The 24,342-nt window shown below is 51.6% G+C and overlaps 8 protein-coding genes across 8 annotated transcripts; 3 read left to right on the top strand and 5 right to left on the bottom strand.

Moving 5' to 3' along the window:
* Positions 1–1,346: 1,346 nt before the first annotated feature.
* On the top strand, positions 1,347–3,021 carry STEHIDRAFT_119440 (uncharacterized protein). The gene is made up of 5 exons (XM_007301325.1): positions 1,347–1,595; positions 1,656–1,741; positions 1,808–1,977; positions 2,204–2,238; positions 2,769–3,021. The coding sequence occupies exons 1-3, from the start codon at positions 1,585–1,587 to the stop codon at positions 1,870–1,872; spliced, it is 162 nt and encodes a 53-aa protein (XP_007301387.1). The 5' UTR covers positions 1,347–1,584; the 3' UTR covers positions 1,873–1,977; positions 2,204–2,238; positions 2,769–3,021.
* A 3,636-nt stretch (positions 3,022–6,657) lies between these two features.
* Positions 6,658–7,711, bottom strand: STEHIDRAFT_145518 (uncharacterized protein; the record flags this gene model as incomplete). Its single annotated transcript, XM_007301324.1, has 7 exons — positions 6,658–6,729; positions 6,786–6,898; positions 6,955–7,034; positions 7,097–7,149; positions 7,213–7,324; positions 7,387–7,486; positions 7,558–7,711. The coding sequence occupies 7 exons, from the start codon at positions 7,709–7,711 to the stop codon at positions 6,709–6,711; spliced, it is 633 nt and encodes a 210-aa protein (XP_007301386.1). The 3' UTR covers positions 6,658–6,708.
* A 724-nt stretch (positions 7,712–8,435) lies between these two features.
* STEHIDRAFT_129262 (uncharacterized protein) lies at positions 8,436–9,283 on the bottom strand (the record flags this gene model as incomplete). Its single annotated transcript, XM_007301323.1, has 4 exons — positions 8,436–8,530; positions 8,620–8,699; positions 8,794–9,043; positions 9,163–9,283. The coding sequence occupies 4 exons, from the start codon at positions 9,281–9,283 to the stop codon at positions 8,436–8,438; spliced, it is 546 nt and encodes a 181-aa protein (XP_007301385.1).
* Positions 9,284–9,513: 230 nt separating this feature from the next.
* Positions 9,514–11,188, bottom strand: STEHIDRAFT_93417 (NAD-P-binding protein; the record flags this gene model as incomplete). The annotated part of the gene is made up of 6 exons (XM_007301322.1): positions 9,514–9,914; positions 9,978–10,039; positions 10,117–10,373; positions 10,451–10,758; positions 10,824–10,966; positions 11,036–11,188. Coding segments are annotated over 6 exons (1,048 nt in total), but the record flags the coding sequence as incomplete, so codon positions are not given.
* Positions 11,189–11,685: 497 nt separating this feature from the next.
* Positions 11,686–15,776, top strand: STEHIDRAFT_129260 (uncharacterized protein; the record flags this gene model as incomplete). Its single annotated transcript, XM_007301321.1, has 15 exons — positions 11,686–11,733; positions 11,805–11,906; positions 11,965–12,037; positions 12,088–12,194; positions 12,253–12,603; positions 12,656–13,216; positions 13,279–13,516; positions 13,576–13,785; positions 13,857–14,113; positions 14,187–14,400; positions 14,483–14,712; positions 14,777–14,924; positions 14,990–15,091; positions 15,167–15,470; positions 15,533–15,776. 15 exons carry the CDS (start codon positions 11,686–11,688, stop codon positions 15,774–15,776), a joined length of 3,189 nt encoding a protein of 1,062 aa, XP_007301383.1.
* A 1,235-nt stretch (positions 15,777–17,011) lies between these two features.
* STEHIDRAFT_93411 (uncharacterized protein) lies at positions 17,012–21,024 on the bottom strand (the record flags this gene model as incomplete). Its single annotated transcript, XM_007301320.1, has 6 exons — positions 17,012–18,669; positions 18,782–18,877; positions 19,599–19,694; positions 20,122–20,298; positions 20,464–20,613; positions 20,683–21,024. 6 exons carry the CDS (start codon positions 21,022–21,024, stop codon positions 17,998–18,000), a joined length of 1,533 nt encoding a protein of 510 aa, XP_007301382.1. The 3' UTR covers positions 17,012–17,997.
* A 359-nt stretch (positions 21,025–21,383) lies between these two features.
* Positions 21,384–22,999, top strand: STEHIDRAFT_166618 (uncharacterized protein). Its single transcript, XM_007301319.1, has 5 exons — positions 21,384–21,622; positions 21,679–21,853; positions 21,917–22,039; positions 22,108–22,557; positions 22,688–22,999. Exons 1-5 carry the CDS (start codon positions 21,395–21,397, stop codon positions 22,864–22,866), a joined length of 1,155 nt encoding a protein of 384 aa, XP_007301381.1. The 5' UTR covers positions 21,384–21,394; the 3' UTR covers positions 22,867–22,999.
* A 186-nt stretch (positions 23,000–23,185) lies between these two features.
* Positions 23,186–24,321, bottom strand: STEHIDRAFT_129257 (60s ribosomal protein l31; the record flags this gene model as incomplete). The annotated part of the gene is made up of 4 exons (XM_007301318.1): positions 23,186–23,218; positions 23,832–23,951; positions 24,054–24,168; positions 24,272–24,321. 4 exons carry the CDS (start codon positions 24,319–24,321, stop codon positions 23,186–23,188), a joined length of 318 nt encoding a protein of 105 aa, XP_007301380.1.
* Positions 24,322–24,342: the final 21 nt, after the last annotated feature.

Here is a 24,342-nt window from a genome sequence, read left to right as displayed (position 1 = left end):
CACAATCTTGTCTTGTCGACGCGGGTTTGGCCATTCGATTGAATTGAATTGTGAGGGTTGTACGTCACCGTGTGGCTTGGAAGGACTGAGGAAAAGAAAGGGAGGGATACTGTACCATTTCGACCTTATGTTCACGGGGTGTGACCTGTGACGCTGTGAACTTGGCAAAATCGCAGTTCACATCGGTTATTTGGTGGCTGTACGACTCCCCCTGCTGTGACTTCGAGTTCATAAAAGATCCAAAATGACCTTTACATGTCGCGCCGGAGGCGCGAACCGAAAAATATTGATTTTCAAAGGTTTTTTCTCAGTTCACAGACCTCTGTGACCTGTGACCTCTTGGCGCTATGGGGTTCAAAGGGGTGTCCGTGACGCGTGACTGAACATAAGGTCGAAATAGTACAGTATGTCCTCAGCCGGGCCCGTCAAAGGAAGGAGCGCGAGGGATATCTTAGACTAGTACTCAAATCTCGGGATGATATAATTGATTTATTCCACTTTGACTTCTGTGGTTGTGTGGTGTGTGGTGTGTGGCCGTTTGTCCTCGAGTAAGAACTTGGGAGCGCTCGACAGCGCCAAGACCAAGACGTGCGTGTACATATTACAAAGGGAACCTAAATTGAAAATGGCAAAGCCCGACGACGACGACCACTTCGACCAACCGATGACTTCGAGATGAACCATGCCAGCGGCAGCGGCATGGGCATGCATATGGGCAAGCTTGAATACAGTATCCTCCCGAGAGCTTCGTTTGGTTCCGTTTCCGTTTCCGTGCGGGCATGGATCTCGTTCCGTCCGTTCGTCCTTCGTGGGGGCGGCGCACTGACACCCAAGTACCCATCTACAAATGAAATCCAGAGCATTCGAAGTTCGAATTTGGCCCGTCGACCGTCCTTCGAATTCTCCGTTTTTGATTTTTACTTTTAGCGCTATATAAGCGCGGATATACCGCTGCCGCCGGCTCTGTGCATATGATCATGCCGGGCTCCAGAGTTCGAGCGAAGACTTTTCGTTGACCTCGAGCTCAAACTGCATAGCATGACAAGGGCGCACTTATATTTGACGGGGAAGACCTGTCGAATGGTACGTGGTAACTTCCTTAAAACTCCTGCGTCCTGTCGGCCCGCTTTCGCTCCAAGCTCCTCTCCAGCCCTCGACTTCGAATGTGACCGTTTTCCGGCGGTCTCAGGCTGTTTCTTGGAACATCTCAATCTTTATGCTGCTTGACACGATCGGGGCGGGTCACCGCGATTCAGATGATATGTCAATGTTGGCCTCGGACTCGGAGGCTTTGTTTCCGGTCTGGGCTCTCAAGGAAGCAAGCTTCCTCGATCGGGGAGATGTTTGATGGAATTCAAGTTGGAGGGTAAGGATTCATAATTACTCGGTGTTGACGTCCTGCGATTGTCTTCAGCGGCCGCGGGAGGGTCTGTTGGGATGTGGGGTGATGTAGGATGGGATGGGGATTGAATAGCCTGGGGGATGAAGCTCGAAGTTGATGGGTTTGCTACGCAACGATCACTGGCAAGCTCCACGATATCGATGAGCATTGAAGACATCTAACTCGAAAAGAGTGGTGGTGGGATGGAGGCGCGGTACGTACATCACACCATACCATACCATACCATACCACTTGTTCTGATCCAGGGCTCGAGATTCTGTTCTGCTTTCGTTCCGGCCAACGCCAATTATAGCCTGGGACCGCAGCAAGAATTCATTCATTCAATTCATCTTACACCTAGTATGTAGTAAGCCTGAGTATAATCTCGGTCTTTGTACTAGCGCAGCGCTAAGTTAGAGTGCTCAGGCTTAGCGGCGGCCGTTGAATGGGCCGACATTCGTGCTGTCCACGCTCTGGCAGGGTTTTATTGACACGCCCATTTTATTACTTACTATACGGCGGCTTCGACTTCGAGATGCGATATGGTATGGTATGAGGGGACGCACTGCGGATGACGAACTTGGATGAACAGGCGGGTGAGTCCCCGTTCGATTACTTATTGTTTCGAGTCATCTTGCCAGTCTACTTATGCCCGACGCCGTCGATCATCGACAACACGGGAATTAATTCCCTCCTTTCATCGTCTTCTCCCTTCGCGTCTTCCGCCAAACGTTCATTAACGATTTAATAAACCAATCGATTTTCTTTCTGACCCGCCGTCTGGATCGCGATATCGCCTGTCGGACTTCGCATAACCCACAGCAAGGTTTGACTTCGCCGGGATTACCTTATTTTTAGTAAGTACTTAGGTGTCGATTGCTTGCTTCGATTGCAATGATGCTTCGCGTTGCCAGTTCGGCTGGTTCTGACTCCGTTGCGGGCTTCGCGTCTTCTGCTTCAAAGCAAAAAGCAAAGCAACGGAGGTCCTCGGCGCGGCGCTGGGCGTTGAACTTGGATCAGTACAGCTGATGTTGAAGGGTTCGTGACAGCGGCTTCCTCCCCTCACAATATTTTACAGCCACATTCTGGTCTGGCAGCAGCGTCTGATGCTTTGAAACTGGGAGGACTTGACGACGGCAACAGCTTCTAGTTTCATTTTCTTTGACGGTCAATCCTCCTGGACACGATTTCCCCCCAAGCTGAAAATCTGGAAGTTTGCTTAGGAGGACTTGTAGCTTCTGTTGGGGGTCATGAGTCATGACGTCGAGCGCCCAGATACCCAGCCTCACTCTTGTCTGTGCGTGCAACACTGCAAGTTATCGCACCGCATCATCATCTCACTGCTTATATTCTTGGCTGACATCCGTCTTTGGGTTTTCCTTCGCAGTTTTCAACCCTCGAAGCACAAATCAATCGTTCGCAAACATCACAACAAAGGTCAACCGTGATGCTTGTCCGAACCATCTGATCTTTGCACTGGCCCCGGTCTACTTCCCTTCTCCCGATATCTCACTCGTTGACGACTCCATCTGTTGTTCGTAGGTCCACCGAGGCGCCGCACCAGACCATATATAGTATGTTTTTGTTTCGATGGATGATTGAACTGACGCTGTGTTTCATCTTTCGGAACCGGAGGACGAGTAAGTTCGGAGTCCTTATTGCCATTCGGCCAGACTTTCGATGATACGGAAACTAGCCTTCACGGGGTTTTCAGAGTCTGATGTGGGCAATAGTTGTCCCACCATATATCCAGCAATCATGGACCTACTCGTACGTATGATGGACAAGTCTACGCCTGTTTTGGCGTCCTGGTGTCATACCGATTGCCCTTTAAACATGATATATTTCAGTACGATGCTGACTCGTTCTTGTCTACAACAATCGAGATCGCCCAGAAGGCTGCGTTCCGCCACATCTAACTCACCGTCGGGCCCTTTGATTGGAAGTACTGTCGGTGAAGATTCCACCATTGCGGCCACTATCATACCACCACCGTATTGATCAATAATTCTGCCGTCTGTTTCAGCGAATTCTTCTTTCTTGGAAGTTCGCCTCGATGTGCGACATGTGACGTTCGCTATGTAAGTGATAAAAGGTTACACAAATACGCATGGCTGTTATGCTGTAAAACTGATACTTGCCGAAAGCGTCGGCATCGAGGAATGCTGTCTGGTGCAGTCCGTTTCTGGCAGAGCCTGTGAATGCCGTAGGAATGTGGCGGTGGAATTGCCTGGCTATACAATCAACTTGCATGATGGTCTTTGAATCTGTCTGTGGTGCGTTCCATGATCACGAGAACTTACACGAACTGTTATGGTGCGTTCTACTTCCGAGATTCTGTTCGGCTTTCCGGTCAACACTCGTATATGCGATGTAGCGTGGTACTAATTATACCCTGAAAGTGCAGTCTCTGGCTAGGCGTGTAGGCGTCGTGGTAGCCGCTGATATCGGATGGCAGGTGAAGCTCGTCGCTCATCATTGCTACTGTCGTACCCGTTCGCTTCGACTTCGAAACGTGTAGTCCACGTACAATCCCAAGATGCACTGGCTGTGGGCAGGGTTCGCTACATCGTCGCCTATCAACTATGGTCCGCCGAGTGAGGCGAACGGCGGATAGCTCGATGATACCGGGAATTCAGTGAGTTTCCTTGTTCTGTCTACTTTCCTGCCGCACTTGGATATTTCCTGATTTAAAATCCTCCGCACTATGCAACATCGTCCGGCTCAATTATACAGGACTCGAAAAGTTGCTTTTCCTGACACAAGGTGTCCCATTATTGCCGCTCTGTCTCAGAATCAGCCAGCTACAGTCCACCTGCGAAATCCGCCTATCTCGACTAGCAAGATCGAGTTCGCCGACTCCCTGCCGCAAAAGAAACGGTCTGTTCGGTCAACGTGTCGAGATGGAAGTTGGCCTCGCTTGCAGGTTGGCCGTTCCGTCAAAGGTGTTCCAACTCCGCTGGACTCGCCTGCGAAGCTGGCGTACTTATTCCGCTTCGGCAAGGTGTACATATGACACGGAGCACATCGGCACGGCGAACTTCGACCTCGTGGTATTAGGCTGCGCAGTAAGAAGAATCAAGTTTGTGAGGCTTGACGACGCCACCGAAGTACATCGGTCGCCGGAACGGGGAGCCTAGACGTCTTCCAACTTCGGCGTGAAGCGGCATGGCCTGTGGGTATGTATGTGGGTCGTCGCAGCCTATCATCAACCGACATCGCCTGCCAGGATCACCGCGGAATTTACAGACCCGGACTCTTACTGTTCCTCGGCGACTCAAAGGCTGGCTTACCGAACTTTTAGATGGCGCTCAATGTCGAAGCCCCATCGTGAAATTCGTCTTGAACGCTTGCTAATCCGTCTCCGGGTCCGCAATGCTCAGCAATCGAATACCAAGTTTCGGTCATCGGAACCGTGAGCAAGGCTGGCTTTCTACTTCTGTTCCTCAACTACAGTGCGCCTATACATGCCTTTAACACCACTTGATTGCGGGAGCTGAGTCTATCTAGATCTACGGCAATGTCTGTAATTTGGGCGTGCCATTGCTACCTGGACTCAGTCCGGGCACTGACTGATGTTCTCCCAATCTGCACGTTATTCATGTCTCATTGAAACACTGTTTTGGGCCATTTCCTTCACACTTGATGGCAGATAGATCGCGCTGTCTTGATGAGCAATTCTACACTCAAGGGTAAGTCATCAGTGTTGTCCGCAAGCTGGTAGGCAGAACAACCGTCACCCAACAGCCTTCTCCTCGTGATCATCTGTCGGACGTTCTCTTTTGCGCGAGAAGTTGATGACGATGGCGCTTTGCTCGTTGTAAATGATGGCGCTATGTTTCATCAGAGCCTTCTTTGGGCTTCATTCTATCTTTCTTCTTGAATGCGATGCCGTGCCGACAATCCAATAGCTTCACATTCTGCAAACATCACCTTGACTAACAAGCCGATATGCGACGGATGCTACTTCGGAGGAAACCATGCTACTGCGCCCAAGTTGCCTACGGCTTCACTGTTCTCTCTAACAATCAACACAAGCTTTTTCCAGGCCTCGGGATCACGTCGACATCGAACGACTTTCCCTTCTCACGATGACTAACTTTCAGATAACAGACCGTAGGCCCCTCCGTAGACAAGGTCCAATAGCAGCGGCCGTCAACACTACGGTTGGCTATCCAGCATCACCCTGTGCCGCTTCAACTGGCTCACCGCTCATCGGACCGGTTAGTCCAAACTATCCAGTAGGTTAAACATCTCATGCAAAGTTACCTCCCTGTCGCTGTGAACTTTGCTGAGCGTTCGTTGCTAGTTCGGCGTGCGGCACGGTATCGTTACAGTGGTGTCAGCGGTTCGAGGGTTCTAATCAGCCTGCGGTGCTGACCATTCGGCTGATATTCTGTTTCTATTGCAGGCATAGGGCGCACTGTACTAAAACAGTCTCAAAATTCTGGCCTCTTACAGCCGATACTGGGAATCGAGTCGCGTCCTCCGACTCTGAACATCTGAACATGAATGCAGCCTCGCCTCCATTCCTGAGCCGGATACATGATCCCTGTCTACTCGGACGGGTCCTGCATTACTTTACCATAGTGTATTTGGGCGTATCGCGAATCGAGCCTTGCCTCTGAGCATAAGTAGAACAGTCCTGTGTTTGATCACAAACGGCCTCGTACTAATATATGGGCTAGTGAATATTGCATAGAGTAGCAGTTTCTCATTGAGATTAGCCCAAACGTCCTACATACATGGAGTTTGGAGACTGTATCATCGAGTGGTATGAAGGAGTTTTGACCGGCATCACTAACAACTACCGGCATGAGGGCGCTGTTACTGTTAGAGGGTGCAACGAGCGAACCGGACACTGCACAACCTAGCCACAAAATGTATGCATCCGTCCCAGAGGTTACGAAGACGATGGGTTGCTTAATCAACGGGCGCAGGGAATTGAGTGTAACGTTGTATTGGCTGCATGGTTAGCAACGAAAAGGAGCTGGTGCAGTTAGTGAACTGGTTGTACCTTAGGGAGAAGGGCGGTTACAGGCGTTATTGTGGAGAATGTGGAGACGATCGGTATGAGTAACAAGCAAGAAGGCAATTTGGAGAGGAGGCAGAAGATGAGTTCAATGGCCACTTTGTGCAAGCCTACGAAACAGTCACACAGGAGAAGAGGAGGTTCAAGAATTTGGAATTGTGCAAGAGATCATGAATACATGTTGTGCGGGACAAGAAGGAACAGAATTGTAGGTGGCAACAAGGAGGAGAAAGGGGAGCTAGGTGGCTTTTAAGACGAGGTCATGCAGAAGATAACAGAGGGGGCCGCGAGGGTTTTAAACGCTGAGTGACAGTGTCTGGAGAATATAGAGATTAGGAGTTTTCGGCGGGTTGTATAGATGGATGGACGTACCACTACTTCAGCTCCGGTCACTTTGTCGGTGTTGGAGAAGGCGAGTTGGGTTTTGGCCTTGGAATAAAGGATGTACGTAGACGGCTTGCTCCCGTCAGGGTTCGTCCATTGAGCTATAGTCATATGGTAAGTATCCAAGTGGTGTACAGGGAGGGTGGTATGTGCGTACCAGAGAGAGCCCCGCTGGTTGAGTTCAGCGTCCAGATCATGGAGAAATCGCCTTCTGCGACATTTGTGAACGGGATGAGGCTGTGATCGGAATGAAGAAAATAAGGTGGCGTGTTGGATATACAATTGAACGATGTACGTACCCAGTAAGTTCAGCGTCAGTCTGGCCGATGTATGGCGGCGAATAGTTGGCGTTCTAAACGATACAACGGCTAAGGTTAGTCTGGCGGCTACATAGGGAACGGATGGAGGTGCAAACCTGAGCCAACAAACTTCCGTTGACGGTGCCCTCGACAAACTTCAGCACGACGTCCCCGCTGGCAGCAGCACGACGGCGCCTTGTGGAACCGCTATCGGCAATGACTTGACTCCTAACAGGGGCGCACAAGGTGTCAGAAATGGTACGATTTGGGGTATTGGGAACTACACATACGGATCGTCAGCAGAAAGATGGCCGAGCACAGTACCGTCGGCCAGAGTAATCTCGGCGCGTCCTTGCGTTGTGCCTGCAGATGCGGCAGCTTGCCTAGCAGCTATAGGAGGAGAAGTAAAGTATGAGCGGCTTGCATCGAAGCAAAAAATGCAAAAAACAAAATGAACGGACCGATGATGGGGGTGGGTGTCCTCTTGACAGGGGCTAGAGGGCCGAGGTTGCGACGAAGGCGGTCGGCGTTGGTCTGCCTGACAGGAAGTTTCGCACCATCAACGCAAGCAGTGGCCATGAAGATGGCTGCCAAGAAGGCGAGGAGAGAGATCATGGAGCGAGTCTGCTGCATTGCTGTGGATGGATGTGGGAGTGTGGGCGTTGGAAGTTGAGAGGATAGATGAGGAGGAGTGGAACTAGAGGGAGAAGTTGTGATGGAGATAGAAACGCTGAGATGCTCTCGCTTATATACGAATTAGCTTGCGGCAACGACAGCTTTTTCGCAAGTGTCACCTCAAAAGGTGGAGTATATGCTAGACTTCCGATGCCTGAACAGCTTTTGCGGTCTATCGGTAAGCATGGCATCATCGGGAGCCAACTGTATCGCATGTCTCACACACAAAAAATGAAATAAGAAAGAAATTAAAAGAAAACAGATCTGAAACATTTTGAGACATCCTGCTGAAAAGGCTGTATCGAAGGCGGTGTGACGGCTTAAGCTCCCGAGTATTATTCGGCATGGTAGAGGGTTTGCATGAGTGGTGAAGGAGCTCATGCATATTTGGACTTTGACGTGACTGCCTTCAGCAACTCTGTAGAGGTGTGATAGGCAGAAGGTTGTGTCAAGCTTGAATCAACAGGCATTGTCGAGAGCATTGTCTTCCACGCGTCGTGTTTGGCTATTGCTTCGGATCCTAACAAGGCCAAATACGAGCAATCACGGGTGCCACATGACTTTTAAGATAAGTTACAGAGCGAGGAGCGAATGCGAACATACATCTGTTAATACATGCCTGACGAAGAGGGAGGGTGAGAGAAAAAAAGCGAACTCCATCGCGTTATGAGGATGCAAGCTTCCACATCCTATCCGCGTTCTCAAAGTCGGATCTCCCTTCTCTGAGGTTGACAACGTGGATATCTCCCGAGGTGCTCTCTGAGACCAGAAGAGAACGCAATCAATTAGCAGGTGAAGGGAAGGTGGACAGGGAAAAGTTATGGGCCAATAGGAACGAGTATGCATACCAACGAGCATCTTCTCGAGATTGCCGTGCCTGTCCAGTACGGGCTCGAACCCAAGGCCTTTATAGATCTGTAGCCGTAACCTGCCAATCCAGTCCAAAAATGACCATTCATCCCATCCGTTAGCACCGCACCGTTAAGGCGGACATGATGAATGAAGAAGTGGCGACAACTCACGCAGTCCCATCCAAATCGCTCTCCGCCTCTGCCGCCGGATCGCTCTCCTCAAGCATCCTCGCCTCCTCCTTCAGCCTCGCCAACTCCGCCTCCTTACTCGCCAATGCACTCTGTGCGTCATTTATCGCTTTCACGAGCTGGAGGCCTGTCGCGTCCAGTGCATTGACGGTTTCGAGGTGCTTCTCAGCAGAAGGGACAGAAGGTGGGCGGGTGGAGGAGGCACGGGCAGATTCGAGGATCCGGGAGAGGGCTATGTAGAGTAAGATCATAGCGGAAAGATTATGAGTGCTATAAAATGACGGATTACATGGCGAGGTTCGAAAAGGCGGGAAGGAGAGGTGGAGAGGGGATGCTGGGCCACATGCGTACCTTTAAGGTTATTCCGTGCTTCCTCAAGTTCCTTCTGACGCGCCTGTGCGCGAATGGACATCTGCTCTTCTGCAGCAGCAATAGTGAGGTAGTCCTCTTCTGGATCCAAGAACTGGGTCATCGTATGGATGCCTTTGCTTTCACATCGGGGTCGTTGTTAGTTAGCGTTCGAGCTCTGTACCGCCGAAGTTGACTAGAGCAATGATCATTGTTGGCTCACATGGCTTCCTGAATATCCATGTTGTATTTTTTTTCAAGTGTCCGAATACAGAGTTTAAGTTGTGAAGTGGGCCAAGGATTCACGCAGTCGTGGAAGAGAACAAGGAGTTCATCTCAAAAGGGACGTGTTTAAGACGCGTGACGTCACGCGTTTTCCGTTACATTGCGACGCCACAGAAACGCCACACTTTTGACTGCTTGGTACGGGACTGTGTACTAGTGGCTAAAGAATCGCTCTCTCGAGTAGTTTGAACAGAAAATAACACCCGACTAAATGAAACAAATCTGTCATGAATGAGGCGACAAGGCGCCTCCCGACCAACAACTTACATAGTTCAAGTCTCACAAGGGGAGGTACATGGGCGGCGATATACGTAAAAGAACTGAGAAACTCGAACAACCGACTCCTTAGTCGACGGTTGGGTCAATTTTGACAACGACTTTGCCAGTGGCTCGACCACTCTTTATCCTATCGTACGCATTGAGAGCATCCTCGAAGGTGTGAACGGAGTCGACAGGAGGCTTTACTTCACCTAAGTCATGACGAGAGGTGTTAGCGTCTAGGGAGCGTATCAGACAACTAAGTAGAGGCGTACTCTGCGCGAGTATCTCCTTCATGGCCTCGAGATCCTCCTTCTTATGATCAACTCCGACAATCCTGTATCAACACCAATGTCAGTGATCAACATGCACGCGTATGTTCTGTCGTGGAACAGAAGACGGAATCCAACGTACGCGAACTTCCGGTTAACACCTCCAAGGAACCTCGGAAGAAAGGCGAATACCAACTTGGAGATTTTCGGTGCGTCGCCCCAGGATTTCGGGGTTGGCCCGGTAGATACGAACACGCCACCGGGGGCGAGGTACTTCTCAGAATGAAGATAGAGGGAGCAGTCTGCCAGGCCGACAGCTTCAAAGATAGCATGATATTTAGGTGAAGGTGGATTCTGCTGGAGATAGGTGGCTAGGTCTTCTTTAGTGTAGTCAATGAACTAGAAGAAAGAAGAAGTGCAGTATGATCGTTGAGAATGCTATCGAGGATCACGGAGAAGTCTAGGTATTAACGCACCTCGTCAGCGCCCATCTTGCGAACGAACGCTTCATTCTTGCCAGACGCTGAGGCGACGACCTTGATGCCTCTCGCCTTTGCGAAGATAATGGCGAAAGCGCCGACAGATGTACTGCCGCCGTTGATAAAGACAGTCTGCCCAGCTTCCAGCTTTGCAACCTGGAAGAGTGCCTGATAGCCGGTCATACCAGCTAGTGAGATGCCGGCGGCCTGGGTCGGGGTGAGGTTCGGAGGACGAGTGGTGATATAGTCCGCAGGTACAACAGTATACTCAGAGAGAGCACCTTCCCTTGTCTTGAGGTTGAGGCCTAAATTGGACGACCTATGAGTACATTTTATAGAGAGGATGGCAGGGGTTAGGTGGACGACCTACCCACTGGTATCCAACCAAATATCTGATCACCGGTTGACCAGTGCGAACCATTTGGGTTGACTACTACGCCGGCGAAGTCATGCTCTGCGGTCAGAGGTCTTTTGGCAATGAAGTTGGGTAAAAGGCCGAGGAGTTTGTAGAACCTGACATTATGAAGAGGTCGTGTGAGAGACACGAAAGTTCCAGCAATGAAAGAGACAAAATGAACCTACACTGGATTGAGTGCACCCGCCTGAACCTTGACAAGAACCTCACCTGGCTTGAGCGCTGTAGGAACGGGTAAGTCCGTTACGAGTTTGAGAGCATCGCGAGGCTGCCCTTTGGCGACGGCGCGCCATGCTCGTTGGGTGGTGGGGATGGACATTGTGGCGGGGGTGAGAAGGAATTACTGATGAATGCGACATCACGACCAGCAAGCTTTATATGACGCCCTGTGAGAAAAAGGGACCTGTGATGGACCTCAATGGCCGATTCAAGGCCATAATGCGCCACAATGAGCCACAATGTCCATTTAGGTTGCACATTGGCAATTTGGATGACGCAGGCTGCTATCACGTGGCATGCGATTATCTAAGCGCGTTCGGAGATTTCGATCGCTTTGGACCGACAGTCACGAAAGGCGCCCTCTGCCCTTCTCCCTCAACATCTTCCATATCCTTCTGTCTTCTATCACCACCACCTTCAACGCTGCATATCACGGCTCTGCGGACAGAGTGCCTTCTTTATATCATATTTTGATCTGATATTCTCGTCATGGAGGTGCGTCTTCACCCCTTATTCATCCTGCGATTGCCCAAACTCACCGCTTCGTGTCCGAACCTAGGTTCTACTCGATTTCTCGAGAGATTTCGATGTCTCTCTCATGGACAACGTCGTCATGGCTCTTTACACTGGCAATGGTGGAAAAGAGGTGCGCGTTTTCGCGTTTATCGTCTCTAGTCTTGACTCATCCTTGTTCTCTGTTGCTTGCTGTGCCACCAGCAACAAGTCGCACAACAAGTTCTTGCCCAGTTCCAGGAGCATCCGGATGCATGGCAGAGGGTACCAGTCATTATGGAGAGCTCTAACTATCCCCAGACGAAGGTCCGCCATATCTTCTCTTAGCGTCGACGTCCGTTCTCACAAAGATCCCGCGCTCCAGTACATCGGTCTTCAGATTCTCGAGAAACTGATCAACACACGGTGGAAGACTTTGCCTGAGGACCAGAGACAAGGTATGGTCTACTTGTGAGGCGCGGCTGACTGCGTGCTGACGCGTCCTTAGGCGTTCGAAACTTCGTTGTTGGGATGACTGTTAAGGTGGCGTCCGATGAGGTTACAATGCGGAAAGAGAAGACCTATATCAACAAGCTCAATCTCGCTCTCGTACAAGTACGCTCAATCAACTCAATATCTGCGCGTACATAGATGTGCTGAGACAGAACACTAGATCCTCAAACAAGAGTGGCCACATAATTGGCCGACCTTCATTCCCGAACTCGTCGAATCCTGCAAGACGAACCTCTCCCTCTGCGAAAACAACATGATCATCCTGAAACTCCTCTCAGAAGAGATCTTCGACTTCTCTGCGGAGCAACTCACACAGGCCAAGGTCAAGAACCTCAAAAATCAGATGTGCGGAGAATTTTCCGAGATCTTCAAACTCTGCTCTGAGATCCTTGAGGAGGCCCAGAAGACATCGTTGGTGAAAGCAACTCTGGAAACACTCCTCCGATTCTTGAACTGGATTCCATTGGGCTTCATCTTCGAGACGACAATCGTCGACGTCCTCATTCAACGTGTAAGTCGTACGCCTCATGTCACTCATTGAGCCCCTGACGAGTTTCAAATAGTTCCTTGAAGTCCCAGACTTCCGCAACATCACTCTGAAATGCCTTGCAGAGGTCGCCGCACTGAATGTAGGCCCTGAGTACGATCCGAAGTTCGTCTCGCTGTTCGAGATGGTCATGACTGCCATCAATCGGATGGTCCCACCAAACACGAACATCGCGACAGCCTACGCAAGCTCAAATGACGCTGGTCAAGAATTCATCCTCAACCTCGCTCTCTTCCTCTCCAACTTCCTTCAAAATCATGTCCGCACCGTGGAGACCGAGAGGAGCAACGACGTCCTGCTCAACGCTCATCTCTACATGGTCAAGATCTCGCAGGTTGACGAGCGAGAGATCTTCAAGATCTGCTTGGAGTATTGGATCAAACTCGTTTCAGAGCTGTATGAGGAGATTCAGAATCTGCCGATTGGGGACAGCGGATTATTGATGGGATTGAGTTTGGGTGGCACGAGCGGTGCGCAGAACTTGATGAGCGGTATGTCTTTGAGGAAGAATATCTACTCAGACGTACTTTCGAATCTGCGTTTGGTTGTGATCGAGAAGATGGTCAAGCCTGAAGAGGTGAGTGTTTAATATGTCTGATGGCATGCCCTCGTGACACCAACGTGACGTTTCTGTTCTAGGTTCTGGTCGTTGAGAACGAAGAAGGAGAGATTGTTCGAGAGTTCATGAAGGAGTCGGACACCATCGTGCTCTACAAGTCTATGCGCGAACTTCTCGTTTACCTCACCCATCTGGACGTCTCGGATACGGAGACGATCCTCACAAGTAAGCTGGCGAAACAAGTCGACGGCGCGGAGTGGTCGTGGGGAAACCTTAACACTCTTTGCTGGGCCATTGGTTCGATATCTGGTGCCATGAGTACGTTGCATCTCGTTTCCCTTAACCTTCACACGACCTCTACTGACCACTTCTCATAGACGAGGAGACTGAGAAGCGCTTCCTTGTCACTGTCATCAAAGACCTACTTGGGCTTTGCGAGATCAAGCGTGGCAAGGACAACAAGGCTGTGGTGGCGTCAGATATCATGTATATCGTTGGACAGTACCCTCGCTTCCTCAAGGCGCATTGGAAGTTCTTGAAGACCGTTGTTAACAAGCTCTTCGAGTTCATGCACGAGACTCACGAAGGTTTGATACCCATTTGATTTCAACAAATTCAGTCTCTAAAGTAGACCACTGATCCCTCTGAACGCTCACAGGTGTGCAAGACATGGCTTGCGACACCTTCATCAAAATCGCACAGAAGTGCCGACGCCACTTCGTCATGCAGCAGTCGCAAGAGCAGGAACCCTTCGTAGACGAGATCCTCCGTCTTCTGCACCGCATCACGGTCGACCTCTCACCGCTTCAAGTTCACACATTCTACGAAGCAGTCGGGTACATGATTTCGGCGCAGCCCAACAAGCCACAACAGGAGAAACTCATTGCTAAGCTGATGGAGCTTCCAAACAACGCCGTACGTCTTCATTGTTCTTGTTGCGTTCTCGGTTTTGGTGGAGTTCCCGCTCAATCAAATTTCTCGTTGTTAGTGGGACAACTTGATGTCACAAGCCACGACGGACATGGAAGTCTTACACAACCCCGAAAGCATCCGTATCCTGGCAAATGTCCTCAAGACCAACGTCGCGGCGTGCACGTCAATCGGCAGTTTCTTCTTGCCCCAGATCGCACGGATATACATGGACATGCTCGGGTTATATCGCGCAGTCAGTGGCATCATCAGCGAGCTAGTAGCAAAGGACGGTCAGTACTTTTTCTACGCTTTTAATCAATTCAATCATGAGTATACGTCCTCACGAACTTGGTTTGCATCTCTCGTAATCAGGCCTCATTGCGACGAAGACCCCGAAGGTTCGTGGCCTTCGGACTGTGAAGAAGGAAATCTTGAAGCTTGTGGAGACGTACATCAAGAAGGCGGAAGACCTCGAGGCGGTTAACATCAACTTCATCCCACCATTACTCGACGCCGTCCTCGGCGATTACAATCGCAATGTCCCTACTGCTCGGGACGCAGAGGTGTTGAATGTTGTAGCCACCATCGTCACACGGCTTGGAGTACGCTCAGTCCTCGAATTTTCTCAATTCTACGATATTTACTGACTGACCTCACGTGGTGCAGAACCTGCTCACGCCACAAGTGCCACCGATCCTGGACGCTGTGTTTGAGCCGACGTTAAGCATGATCAACCAGGACTTTGCTGAGTTCCCAGAGCACCGTGTCGGGTTCTTCAAGCTTCTGCGGGCGATTAACTTAAATTGCTTCCCTGGTACTTTGCGTTTTCTTTTGTGTCATGGACGGATTTGTCACTGATGACGCGTCCGTGTTGTCTAGCCCTCCTCGCCCTTCCAGCACCACAGTTCAAGCTATTCATGGACAGTATCTCCTGGGCCATCAAACACACCATGAGAGACATCGTGGACACCGGTCTCAATTGTGCGTTCTTCTACATCCTCACAACTTCGCATAGCCCACTTACTAAGAGTCACTTTCGTTTATTTATCCCCAAAGTATGCATCGAAGTCATCAACAACTTCGCCGCTGCAGACCAAGGCGTCGCTACGGCCTTCTTCCAGCAGTACTACCTTTCTCTCCTCCAGGACACTTTCTTCGTCCTCACCGATGCGGACCACAAGAGTGGCTTCAAGCTCCAATGCTTGCTGTTGTCGCGCATGATCCAGCTCGTGGCCACGAATGCAATCCAGGCACCGCTGTTCGACCCGTCGACAGTGACGGACCCTAACCAGACAAATGTGGGCTTCGTAAGGGAGTACACTGCAAACTTGTTGAAGTCGGCGTTCCCTCACGCAGCAAAGTACGCTTTACTACTTTTCTTCTTGTCTGCAAGTTCAGAGCCTGACATACTCGTTTCGATAGCGCGGATATCAAGGCCTTTGTGTTCAACTTGTCAGAGTACCACAGCGACTTCAACCGGTTCAAGCTTGCGTTGCGTGACTTCCTTATCCAGCTCAAGGAGTTCTCGGGTGATAACTCGGAGCTCTTCCTCGACGAGAAAGAGGCTGAGACGCAGAGGAGGCTACAGGAGGAGCGCGAGGCCGCGATGCGCATCCCTGGCATGCTCAAGCCTTCGCAAATGGAGGACAAGGACGAGGATATCTAAGTCTGAAGCTTTGTGTCCGGTGGGCTCGTTCAGAGACGCTTGAACTCTCGTGTTCTTCTTTTGTCTCGTCTTCCTTCACCGGGTCCTGGCAGGAAACCAACCACGCATCAGCATCTTTCTCCTTTCTGTGTTTCTACAGTTTATTGTGCTCCTGGTCTTGTTTCCCTTTTCTATCTTCCTTCTCGTCTAGTCCGTCCGTCGCATGAAATCGCATCGCACTTTCCACCGCCGTCGCTGTCGTCGTTGTCCTTGCCCGTGTGTCCTTTTGAATTGTAAACCCACAAGACCATCTTTCCCCGTCCCCCGTCCCCCGTCGCCCCTATTCTCTTTCTCTCTTTGACTTGCGCATCGCGCTGTTTATTATACAGTACAGTACGCCCGTGTTGTCGATGTGATTCATGAACAGGCCTGCGCGCCCTCAATTTCCTTTTCATCTCTGCTTTCTTCCTTTCTTTTTCGCCTCATATTCGCGCTCAGGATGTAACGATAGGCGAAGGAGTTGTAGCAGCTTGCGTCGTGTTATACAAGGGGCGAGGTCACTGTACTGGTGAGACTGTTGTGTGGGTTCTGGAGGATGCCACGGCAGCTCGAGAATAAGTGGGTCGAAGAGGCAATATAGCGATATTCTATTGTATGTACTTTGCTGGCGTGTTTTCTCGTATTCATATAGAGTACCTTTGTGTCGCCATCTCGCTCATCACACTCACAAACCAAACCAAACCAAAACCAAATCTCGAAAACTCGCCAAAACCAAACCTCGAATTTTCAGAACAACACCAGAGAATCGAACGCGACATCGAAACGTCAAACCTCGAGCATCAAACCAACCTCAATCCTGAGGCCTGAAATCTCACACAACGACACACCCGAAAAAGAAATTGGACAGAGACTCAGACTCGGCACGGGAGGCCTGCATGCTGTATACCGTATACCGTAGACTGGAGACTGAGCTCGAACCTCAAACGAACGCATATCGAAATCGTGCCTTGCCTTGCGTTGACGGTGGCGGCGGCGGTGGCGATGGTGACACAACACAACTCAACACAACACAACTCAACTCAACTCAACTCAACTCAACTCAACTCAACTCAACGCGGCAGAGGAAAGGACGATGTATATGTATATATGTACGCAATGCACGCAGACAACTGAGGAAACCGACCAGACTGTGACTGTGACCGTGAAGGCGTGAAAAGTGAAAATAGAGCCATCGAAACATCGAGGCATCCGGGTCCGGGACGTGCGACAAGTAGGGCTGGCACGTTAAGTAGCAAGGAATCAGGAATCAGGTGTCAGGGATCAGGAAACGAAGAAAGGTGGGCAGGCGGAGTGGAGTGGAGTGGAGTTGAGACAGGCAAACACGACAGGTGAACAGTGAACAGGGAGCTAGAAAAGACGAACAGAAGAAAGAAGAGCAAAGGAAGAGAGTAAAACATGATAAATATACGCACGAAAACTGAGGCGAGGCGTGATGAGCGATGGAATCTGGATCCGGAGCTCTAAACTAAATATGCGACAAGAACAAGAACAAGTAAGAGTAAGAGGAGAAACCGTGAAGGGCGTGAAGCAAAAGGCAGGAAAAGGCAAGGCAAGGCGAGTAATAGGTAATAGGGCGACGAGTCACTGGAACACGGAGGGAGGCGCGAAAGTAGCGTAGCAGCGATGAAGAGGCGAGGCGTAAGAGAAGATAATCGAAAGGAGTAGAGAGGAAGGGAGCAGGGAAGGAGGAAGCACGCAGTGATGAAGTGAAATGTAAAAACAGAAGGAAAAGGTAACAGCGAAAAAAAGATCATGATATGAACGATGGTCCATCCATAGACGAGTGCGCTCATGAACCGAAGGCGCGTACAGGGCGGGAGGATGAAGTGGTGGAGAGGTGAAGTGGCGGAAAGGTGAAGTGGTGGAAGCCGGCGGTCGAGTGAGTCGGTATCAAAATGACTGTATAATAATCGTACACGGAAAAAAGAAGGAAAGAACAGAGTGGGGAGGATCCATATCGGGCTGTATATGAGAGTGTGAGTGTAGGCGCAGATGAATGGGGTCGGAGACTGGCTGGCTGATGTCGATGAAGACTTGCGGAGGAATGGATGTGGCGGTCTGTGATGTGATGTGATGTATGAGTCGGGTGCGCGCGCGTGTGTGTAAGGGTGAGCATAATCGGACGCAAGTGTCGGGATTGTCGTGTCATGTTGGCGGCATGGGAGGGCAAAGGCGAGCTCGCTCAAACATGCGCCCTCGCATGCCCCTGCGCCTGTCCCTGCCCCTGCTGCTGCTGCGTCCCAACCTGCTGCGAACCCGCCCTTCCATGTCCATGTCCATGCGCCCGCCCACCCGAATACGAACCCGAGTTCGCCGAAGTCACCCTCGAATAAATCGGCGGATGTCCACCACCTACTCCATTCCCTCCATTCCCTACAGCCGGCCAATACCCATGTCCATACGAAGCCGACTGATATCCGTTCACCGGTGTCGTATTATTGGCAGTCGTATTCGACCCAGATGCAGAAAACGACAAATGACTCGAACTCCACGCCGGACTCGATCCGGGACTCCCACTCGAACCCGACCCAGACCCAGACCCCGACGCCGAACTCGCATATCCCGACCCCGACCCAGACGCAGGCACCGGGCTAGGGCTAAACAGCGTCCGTGGTGGTGGTGGGCCAGCAAGTGAGGAGGGCGAACCAGGGAATGAGGAGGGCGAACCAGGGAATGAGGAGGGCGAACCAGGGAATGAGGAGGGCGAACCAGGGACGGAGATCGATTCCTCCAATATCTGACCGCTCTTGCCCATCCATGCCCATCGTTTACCGGGGTGGATGTTCGTGTTGGGGATGAGTGTGATGCCGCGTCGGGCGAGTTCGGTGACGATGCGGGCGATGTTTCGGGTGTCCTGTTTATTCGCGGATGCAAAGTCCGTAAGCGTGCACGACATCCGTGGCCAATGAGTTTGAGCGAAGAAAGAGAGAAAAGAAAAGACGAGAGGGAAGGAGAGAGGGGCTCACGTCGATCCCGCTATGTTGTCGCCCTTGGAAATTCCCGAGTCCGAGCGCGCGGAGCTGCGATTCGATGTTCATGGAGATGCGCCGGGGGAAGAGGGACTGAGTACGGCGGACGGCGGTGCATGCGAATCATTGAGAAGCAGGCGGCGAATGCGAATTATTGAGAGGGAGTGTGAGTCGTCGAGAGGGATGCGTGAGTCGTCGAGAGTGGTGTTTGAGTCGTCGAGAGGAAAGCGTGTCGTTCGGAGAACAACGTCGCGTGACGATTCACGAGCAGACCGGACGAACATACAACATACAGAGGGGGGAAAAGAAGCCAAAACAGCGTGGATTAGCCTTTGAGTTTCTGTGAGAAGTGAGAACGCGGGGTAGGGCGGGATGGAGCGATGTGGGGGATAACCCGATGCTTAATGGAGAACGGAGAACGAAAGTAAATCGGAAGTAGGACCGGGGACGGAGGGGAAGAGAAGTGAACCGGGGAGGGTCACGGAGGGAAGAGAAGTGAATCGGCGACGGGGAAATCGGAAATGGGGAATGGGAAAGGAAGGGAAGGGAGACAAGAGAACGGAAGGTATAAAAAGAAGGGAACGGAATGAGAGAAGAAGAAGAAGAGAATGGTCGGGTTGGGCACATGTGGATTCCTTTAGGGGGTTGGCATTCAAGGTGGTCGTTCCGGATGGGGAGAGTACGATTGTGTGCAAGGTGGGAAATGTGGCGTAGACAATAAAAAAAGTCGAATGTGGCGCATCGAGTAAAGGTTTACGCAAAAACAAAACAAAAAGAAGAAGAAGAAGAAGAAAGAAAGAAAGCACGAACTCACCTTCCGAGACGACGACCCCGCCGACTGAGCATGCCACTCCCCAACGAGCTTCCGCACGTCCATGATATCCCCCGCGAGCCATCTCGGCATTGCGATCTAGAAGTGTGATTTGTTTTGCACGAAGAGCGGATGTGTGTATGAGCATCGAGTATCGAATTGGAGCGAAAAAATGGGAGCGAAGAGCAAGGATCGAATAGGAGCGAAGAGTGGAAAGACGGCGAATGACGCAGCAAGCGAGGTGGTTCGAGTGTGCAAATGTAAGGGAAAATAGTTTGAGTGTGTGTACAAGAAGCAAACGCGGCGAAATAGTACGCGACGCCGGGACGTTAATTTCAGAGTAAATGAACGGGGGAAATTAAGGAAGGGCGATGGCGTGTATGGGTATGAGTATGGCGTATGCAGATGGACACAAATAAAGAGCAGGGAACGTCAGAATGGGTGAAGGGAGGGATATATCATATAACGTATTGACGCCAAGGGTGGCGCAACACCACCACACCCCTAAAACACAAAAAGAACTCACCTTCGAAATAAAACACTGCTTAACCACAAAATCCCTCACATCAAACGGCCCATCACTACACCAACAGAACCTGACGAGCCGCTCGCCCGTCACGGGGTGTATGAGTCCGTTCTTGATCAGGAAGGCGTTGAATTGGTTGACGACCTGCGGGAAATGGGGCGCCGAGTCGACTTGGGCCTGGGTGGGTGGGTGGCGCGTGCGGACAATGTGTTAGTATCGTAGTGTGTGCATGAGGTTTTTTTGAGACATGCGGTGGGTGTGTGGCGTGCAGGGGTGGAGGCAGAAGGAGAGGACAAAGACAAAGGGGAATGAAAGAGGAAAAAAAAGGAGAACGGAACGGACCTGGGTGATGCCGGTGAGTTGGGTGCAGAATGCGGAGAGTAAAGGTCTCCAAGTCGGTTTGACGAAGCTTCTGAACTCATCAACGACGTCCAGCCTGCTCGCCATACCATTCTGCTTGTCCTTCCACATGAGGAGGCACACGGGCCATTCCTATGTCCCCGTATCCCCGAAGTGAGATAAAGCGAGACAAGACAAGACGAGAGAAGAGAGAGAACGTACAATGATTTCGTTAGGCCAATGAAAGTCGGTGCCCTGCATGCACGTCGCCTCGACATCAAGAACAAGAAAAGCATCGTACGTCTGTCGACCAAGTGTAGACGTGAGCTGTGTCGAGACAGTAACAGTGGTTCCGGCAGAGTCGATCGGCGTCTGTACAGGGTACTGTGGTGGTTGTGGTTGTGTTTGTATTTGTGGCTGTTGAGATGATGCTGAAGGGGGAGGAGGCGGATGTTGTTGTTGGTGTTGTGCGGGGTGGGAGGGCGAAGGGGATGTCCTTGCGCGATATACGAAGGGTGTGGCGAGGGGGTTCCAGCGCGAAGGGGGCTTCACTGCGGAAAGCATATCTTTAGCGTCCTGCAGCTGCTCGTTCAAGTTCTCTACTTCTGCGTCGTTGATGTCGTTGTCGTCTGTAGTACTACCAGCACTTGGAGCACGATGTTCAAGGGCGGTCGTGGTATGCTCAGCCGAGGACGCAGTGCAGCATAGGACGAGGAAAGCGAGGGCAAGGAGGGAGGCGAGAGCGAGAGCGGCGAGGAGAGGCGAGCGGGCGACGGAGAGAAAGGCGGCGGTGCTGCTCATCCTCGTCGAGAGACAGTCTCAGATTAGGCGCCCATGCTTTATTTAATTTCATTCCCCCTTTGCGGTCGCCCTTCCTCGCCCCGGCCCGGCTAGTCCCCCCACCGCTTTTTTGCCTCCTCCCACTACCATCATCATGTCCCAGCACGGCGACGACCTCGAGGACGACTTTGTGCCGGATGATACTGTTGCGCTCTCTGATGACGGGGACGCAGCGTCCATAGTGGGTGACCCGGACGATATTGCCAATCTGCTCAGCGCGGACGAGGACGAGGACGAGGGCGCGGAGGAGCAGCAGAAGCAGCAGGCGAGCGCAGAGAAGAAGAGGAAGAGGAGAGAGAAGGAAAAGGAGAGGAAGCTCAAAGTCCGTCCGTGCTCTTTCAGCCCTCACATCCAACTCGCACTCAATACACTCAATAGAAACGCAAGCTCGCGGAGGAATCAGGCACTGCGAACGACCGTTCCTCGTCCCCTTCCTCCTCCTCGCTCATAGCCGCCCAGCCACCACATAGGATCGCAGAGTATCTCGCTTCGATGCAGGCAAAGTCATTCCCCAAGATGTCCGCCCTCGAGCTCCAGGACAGACAGATACCAGGTATGCCTGAATCCCGTGAGACCGCCAGAGTGCGAGTGAACGAGCTTTGACACACACGCCCAGGTAGAGAGCTCAATAGCGGATACGACCTCATGGAAGGGATCGAGGACTTTGGAAGACTTGGTCCAGTTTATAGTACAAAGTACGCTACTCCGTCACCCACCCACCCCACTCCTTTCATCTCCCGTCATACTCATACCTCATCTCAACTCATACGAACACCTTATCTCCGCCGCTCGCCACACTCCTCACAGCGGTCCCAACGCTCCACACCCGCCTCTCACAACGCACCAAATCCCCCGGTTCGCCCACCCTCCTGGTCCTAACCTCCGCCGCCTTGCGCACCGCGGACATGACACGGGCCCTCAAGAGCACTGTCTCGCGCGCTAGCCTCCCTTTGCCCAGCGACAAGAGCGCACCCACCGGAATCGAGAAGAGCGCTCCCACCGGAATCGACAAGAGCGCTCCCACCGGAATCGACAAGAGCGCTCCCACCGGAATCGAGAAGAGCACGCCCACCGGAAAGAGTGACGAGAAGAAGGGTGAGGCCTCCATCCGCCTCTTCACCGAAAAAAGCGGCGAAGTCGCAAAGCTCTTCGCGAAACACTTCAAGCTCGACGAACACGTCCGCTATTTATCCAAGACGAAGGTGGGCGCCGCGGTGGGCACGCCTGGACGGGTAGGCAAGCTGTTGTGCGAGACTGGTTAGTTTCTCCCTCCCTTTATTCCTTCTCCTTCTCCTCCTCCCTCCATCCTCCTCCCTCCATCCCGTCATCCCTTCATCTACATAATTCTCTCTCTTTGATAATCACGCTTACGCTCGCCCACCCCCAGACTCCCTAAAAACAACAGCCCTAACCCACATCATCCTCGATACCACCCACATCGACACCAAGAAGCGCTCATTGCTCGATATTCCAGAGACGAGGGACGAGGTGTTCAGGACTGTGTTGGGCGCGCCTAGTGTTAGGGAGGGGATTCGGGAGGGGAGGATCAGTGTTGTGTTGTTTTGAGGTGAGGTGAGGTGAGGTTGGGTGGGGTGGGGGGAGGGGGGGAGGGATGTTTGGGGAGAGGAGGGGGGGTGGATGATGTAGCCTACTCAATTACTCTTCTTTTCACTCACATTGCATTTGACGTTCACCACACCACATAACACGCACACGCATCGATTTGTTTTCGCATTTTTATGCCATATTTTTTTAATTATATTGTAAATCTTATGAATCACGATGCGCAGAGGAATATGTAGAGCAGAACAGAGCACAGTAGGATGATGGACGGGGGGGGGTACGGAACAGGAGATGAAATAGGGAGGTCCAGAGGTTGTGAGGCCTAGAAACCTTTAGGATTCGTGCGTTGTGTGATCTGTTCATGGTCATAGAAAACTGGATCAGTGTTTTGTCGCGGGGTGCAGATGATCGGGGAGCGAAAGTTCGAGTCGGAATGAATGCGCGAAAGTTCAAGTCGAAATGAAAAATAAAAGGGAACCGAGAAAACGAGAATGCGGAAAAGGTTGGAGAATAAGATGCGAGGAGGGAATATGATATGAATGAATGTATGATCACTCGACTGGCCATGGCGTCGGTGTTGGTGTGGTTGGGTGTCGTGTGATGTGGTTTGGCTGACGTTCGAGAGAGGGAGGGAGGTGGGGAGGATGTGTTTTTCGGCTTGGACGGAGTCACTGAGTGATTTGTTGGGGGGATATGTGGGAGTTGGAGGAAGGGGGGTTGGAGGAAGGGGAGTTGGAGTTGGAGGAAGGGTGGGATGTGGTTGTGGTTGTGGTTGTGGATGTGGATGGTTGTAGGAAAGACATGAAGGAATTCGACGACTACGACTGAAAGATGACACGGAGAGCAAGGCGGAACACCCAACAGCCAACAACTCAAACAAACAAACAATCCCATCCAACCACCCAACCACCCAAACACCCAAACACCACAAAACAACATCGAAAAGCTCGAAAAAAGAATGAACTCACCCTAGTGAACTTCGGAACCTTATGCACGCTCTTCCTGTACCCGCGACTGTGCGGGTTGAACACCGTGTACTTGTCCCTTGCTGGCATCTCGTGCTCTTTTGGGAGTTCGAGGGCTTTTGTCTGCGCACCATAGTCAGTGACCAAACATGAGCAGGCAAACCGGGGTGGGTGGGACGACAGGGAGGGAGATTGGGACGGCGAATGGATGGATGCTGGACATACGAGAGCAGAACACTGCACCCCACTAGCGCGCACGGCCTCGATCACGGCGTCGACCTTCTTCAGACGGGCACGAACGTTCGCTTTGCGCGTCACGGAGAGCTTCCAGGGCGATTTCCTGTTTGACCACCACCACCACCACCACCACCAATGTCAGTTCTTTGGGTCTTTGAAAACGATGGAGAGGAAGAAGAAGAGGAGTATGGGAAAGATGGATGTACCAGAGAAGACCGCCCTGAGCGACGAGCGTTGGTCTGAACGCGCCGAACATGGCTGCAAGTATGAAATAATT

This window comes from Stereum hirsutum, assembly GCF_000264905.1.
Source record: "Stereum hirsutum FP-91666 SS1 unplaced genomic scaffold STEHIscaffold_3, whole genome shotgun sequence".
NCBI lineage: Eukaryota > Fungi > Basidiomycota > Agaricomycetes > Russulales > Stereaceae > Stereum > Stereum hirsutum.
Note: the sequence above shows the minus strand (reverse complement) of the source record. Positions and strands in the feature narration are given on the sequence as shown.

Excerpts from the sequence above, each read along its gene's own strand:
- STEHIDRAFT_166618 (XM_007301319.1), top strand. The coding sequence starts at position 21,395 with ATGTCCCAGCACGGCGACGACCTCGAGGACGACTTTGTGCCGGATGAT. Across the intron at positions 21,854-21,916 it reads CCAGGACAGACAGATACCAG|GTAGAGAGCTCAATAGCGGA; the intron begins GTATGCCTGAAT and ends ACACACGCCCAG. Across the intron at positions 22,040-22,107 it reads CCCCACTCCTTTCATCTCCC|CGGTCCCAACGCTCCACACC; the intron begins GTCATACTCATA and ends CACTCCTCACAG.
- STEHIDRAFT_119440 (XM_007301325.1), top strand. Across the intron at positions 1,742-1,807 it reads TTCAATTCATCTTACACCTA|GCTTAGCGGCGGCCGTTGAA; the intron begins GTATGTAGTAAG and ends TAGAGTGCTCAG.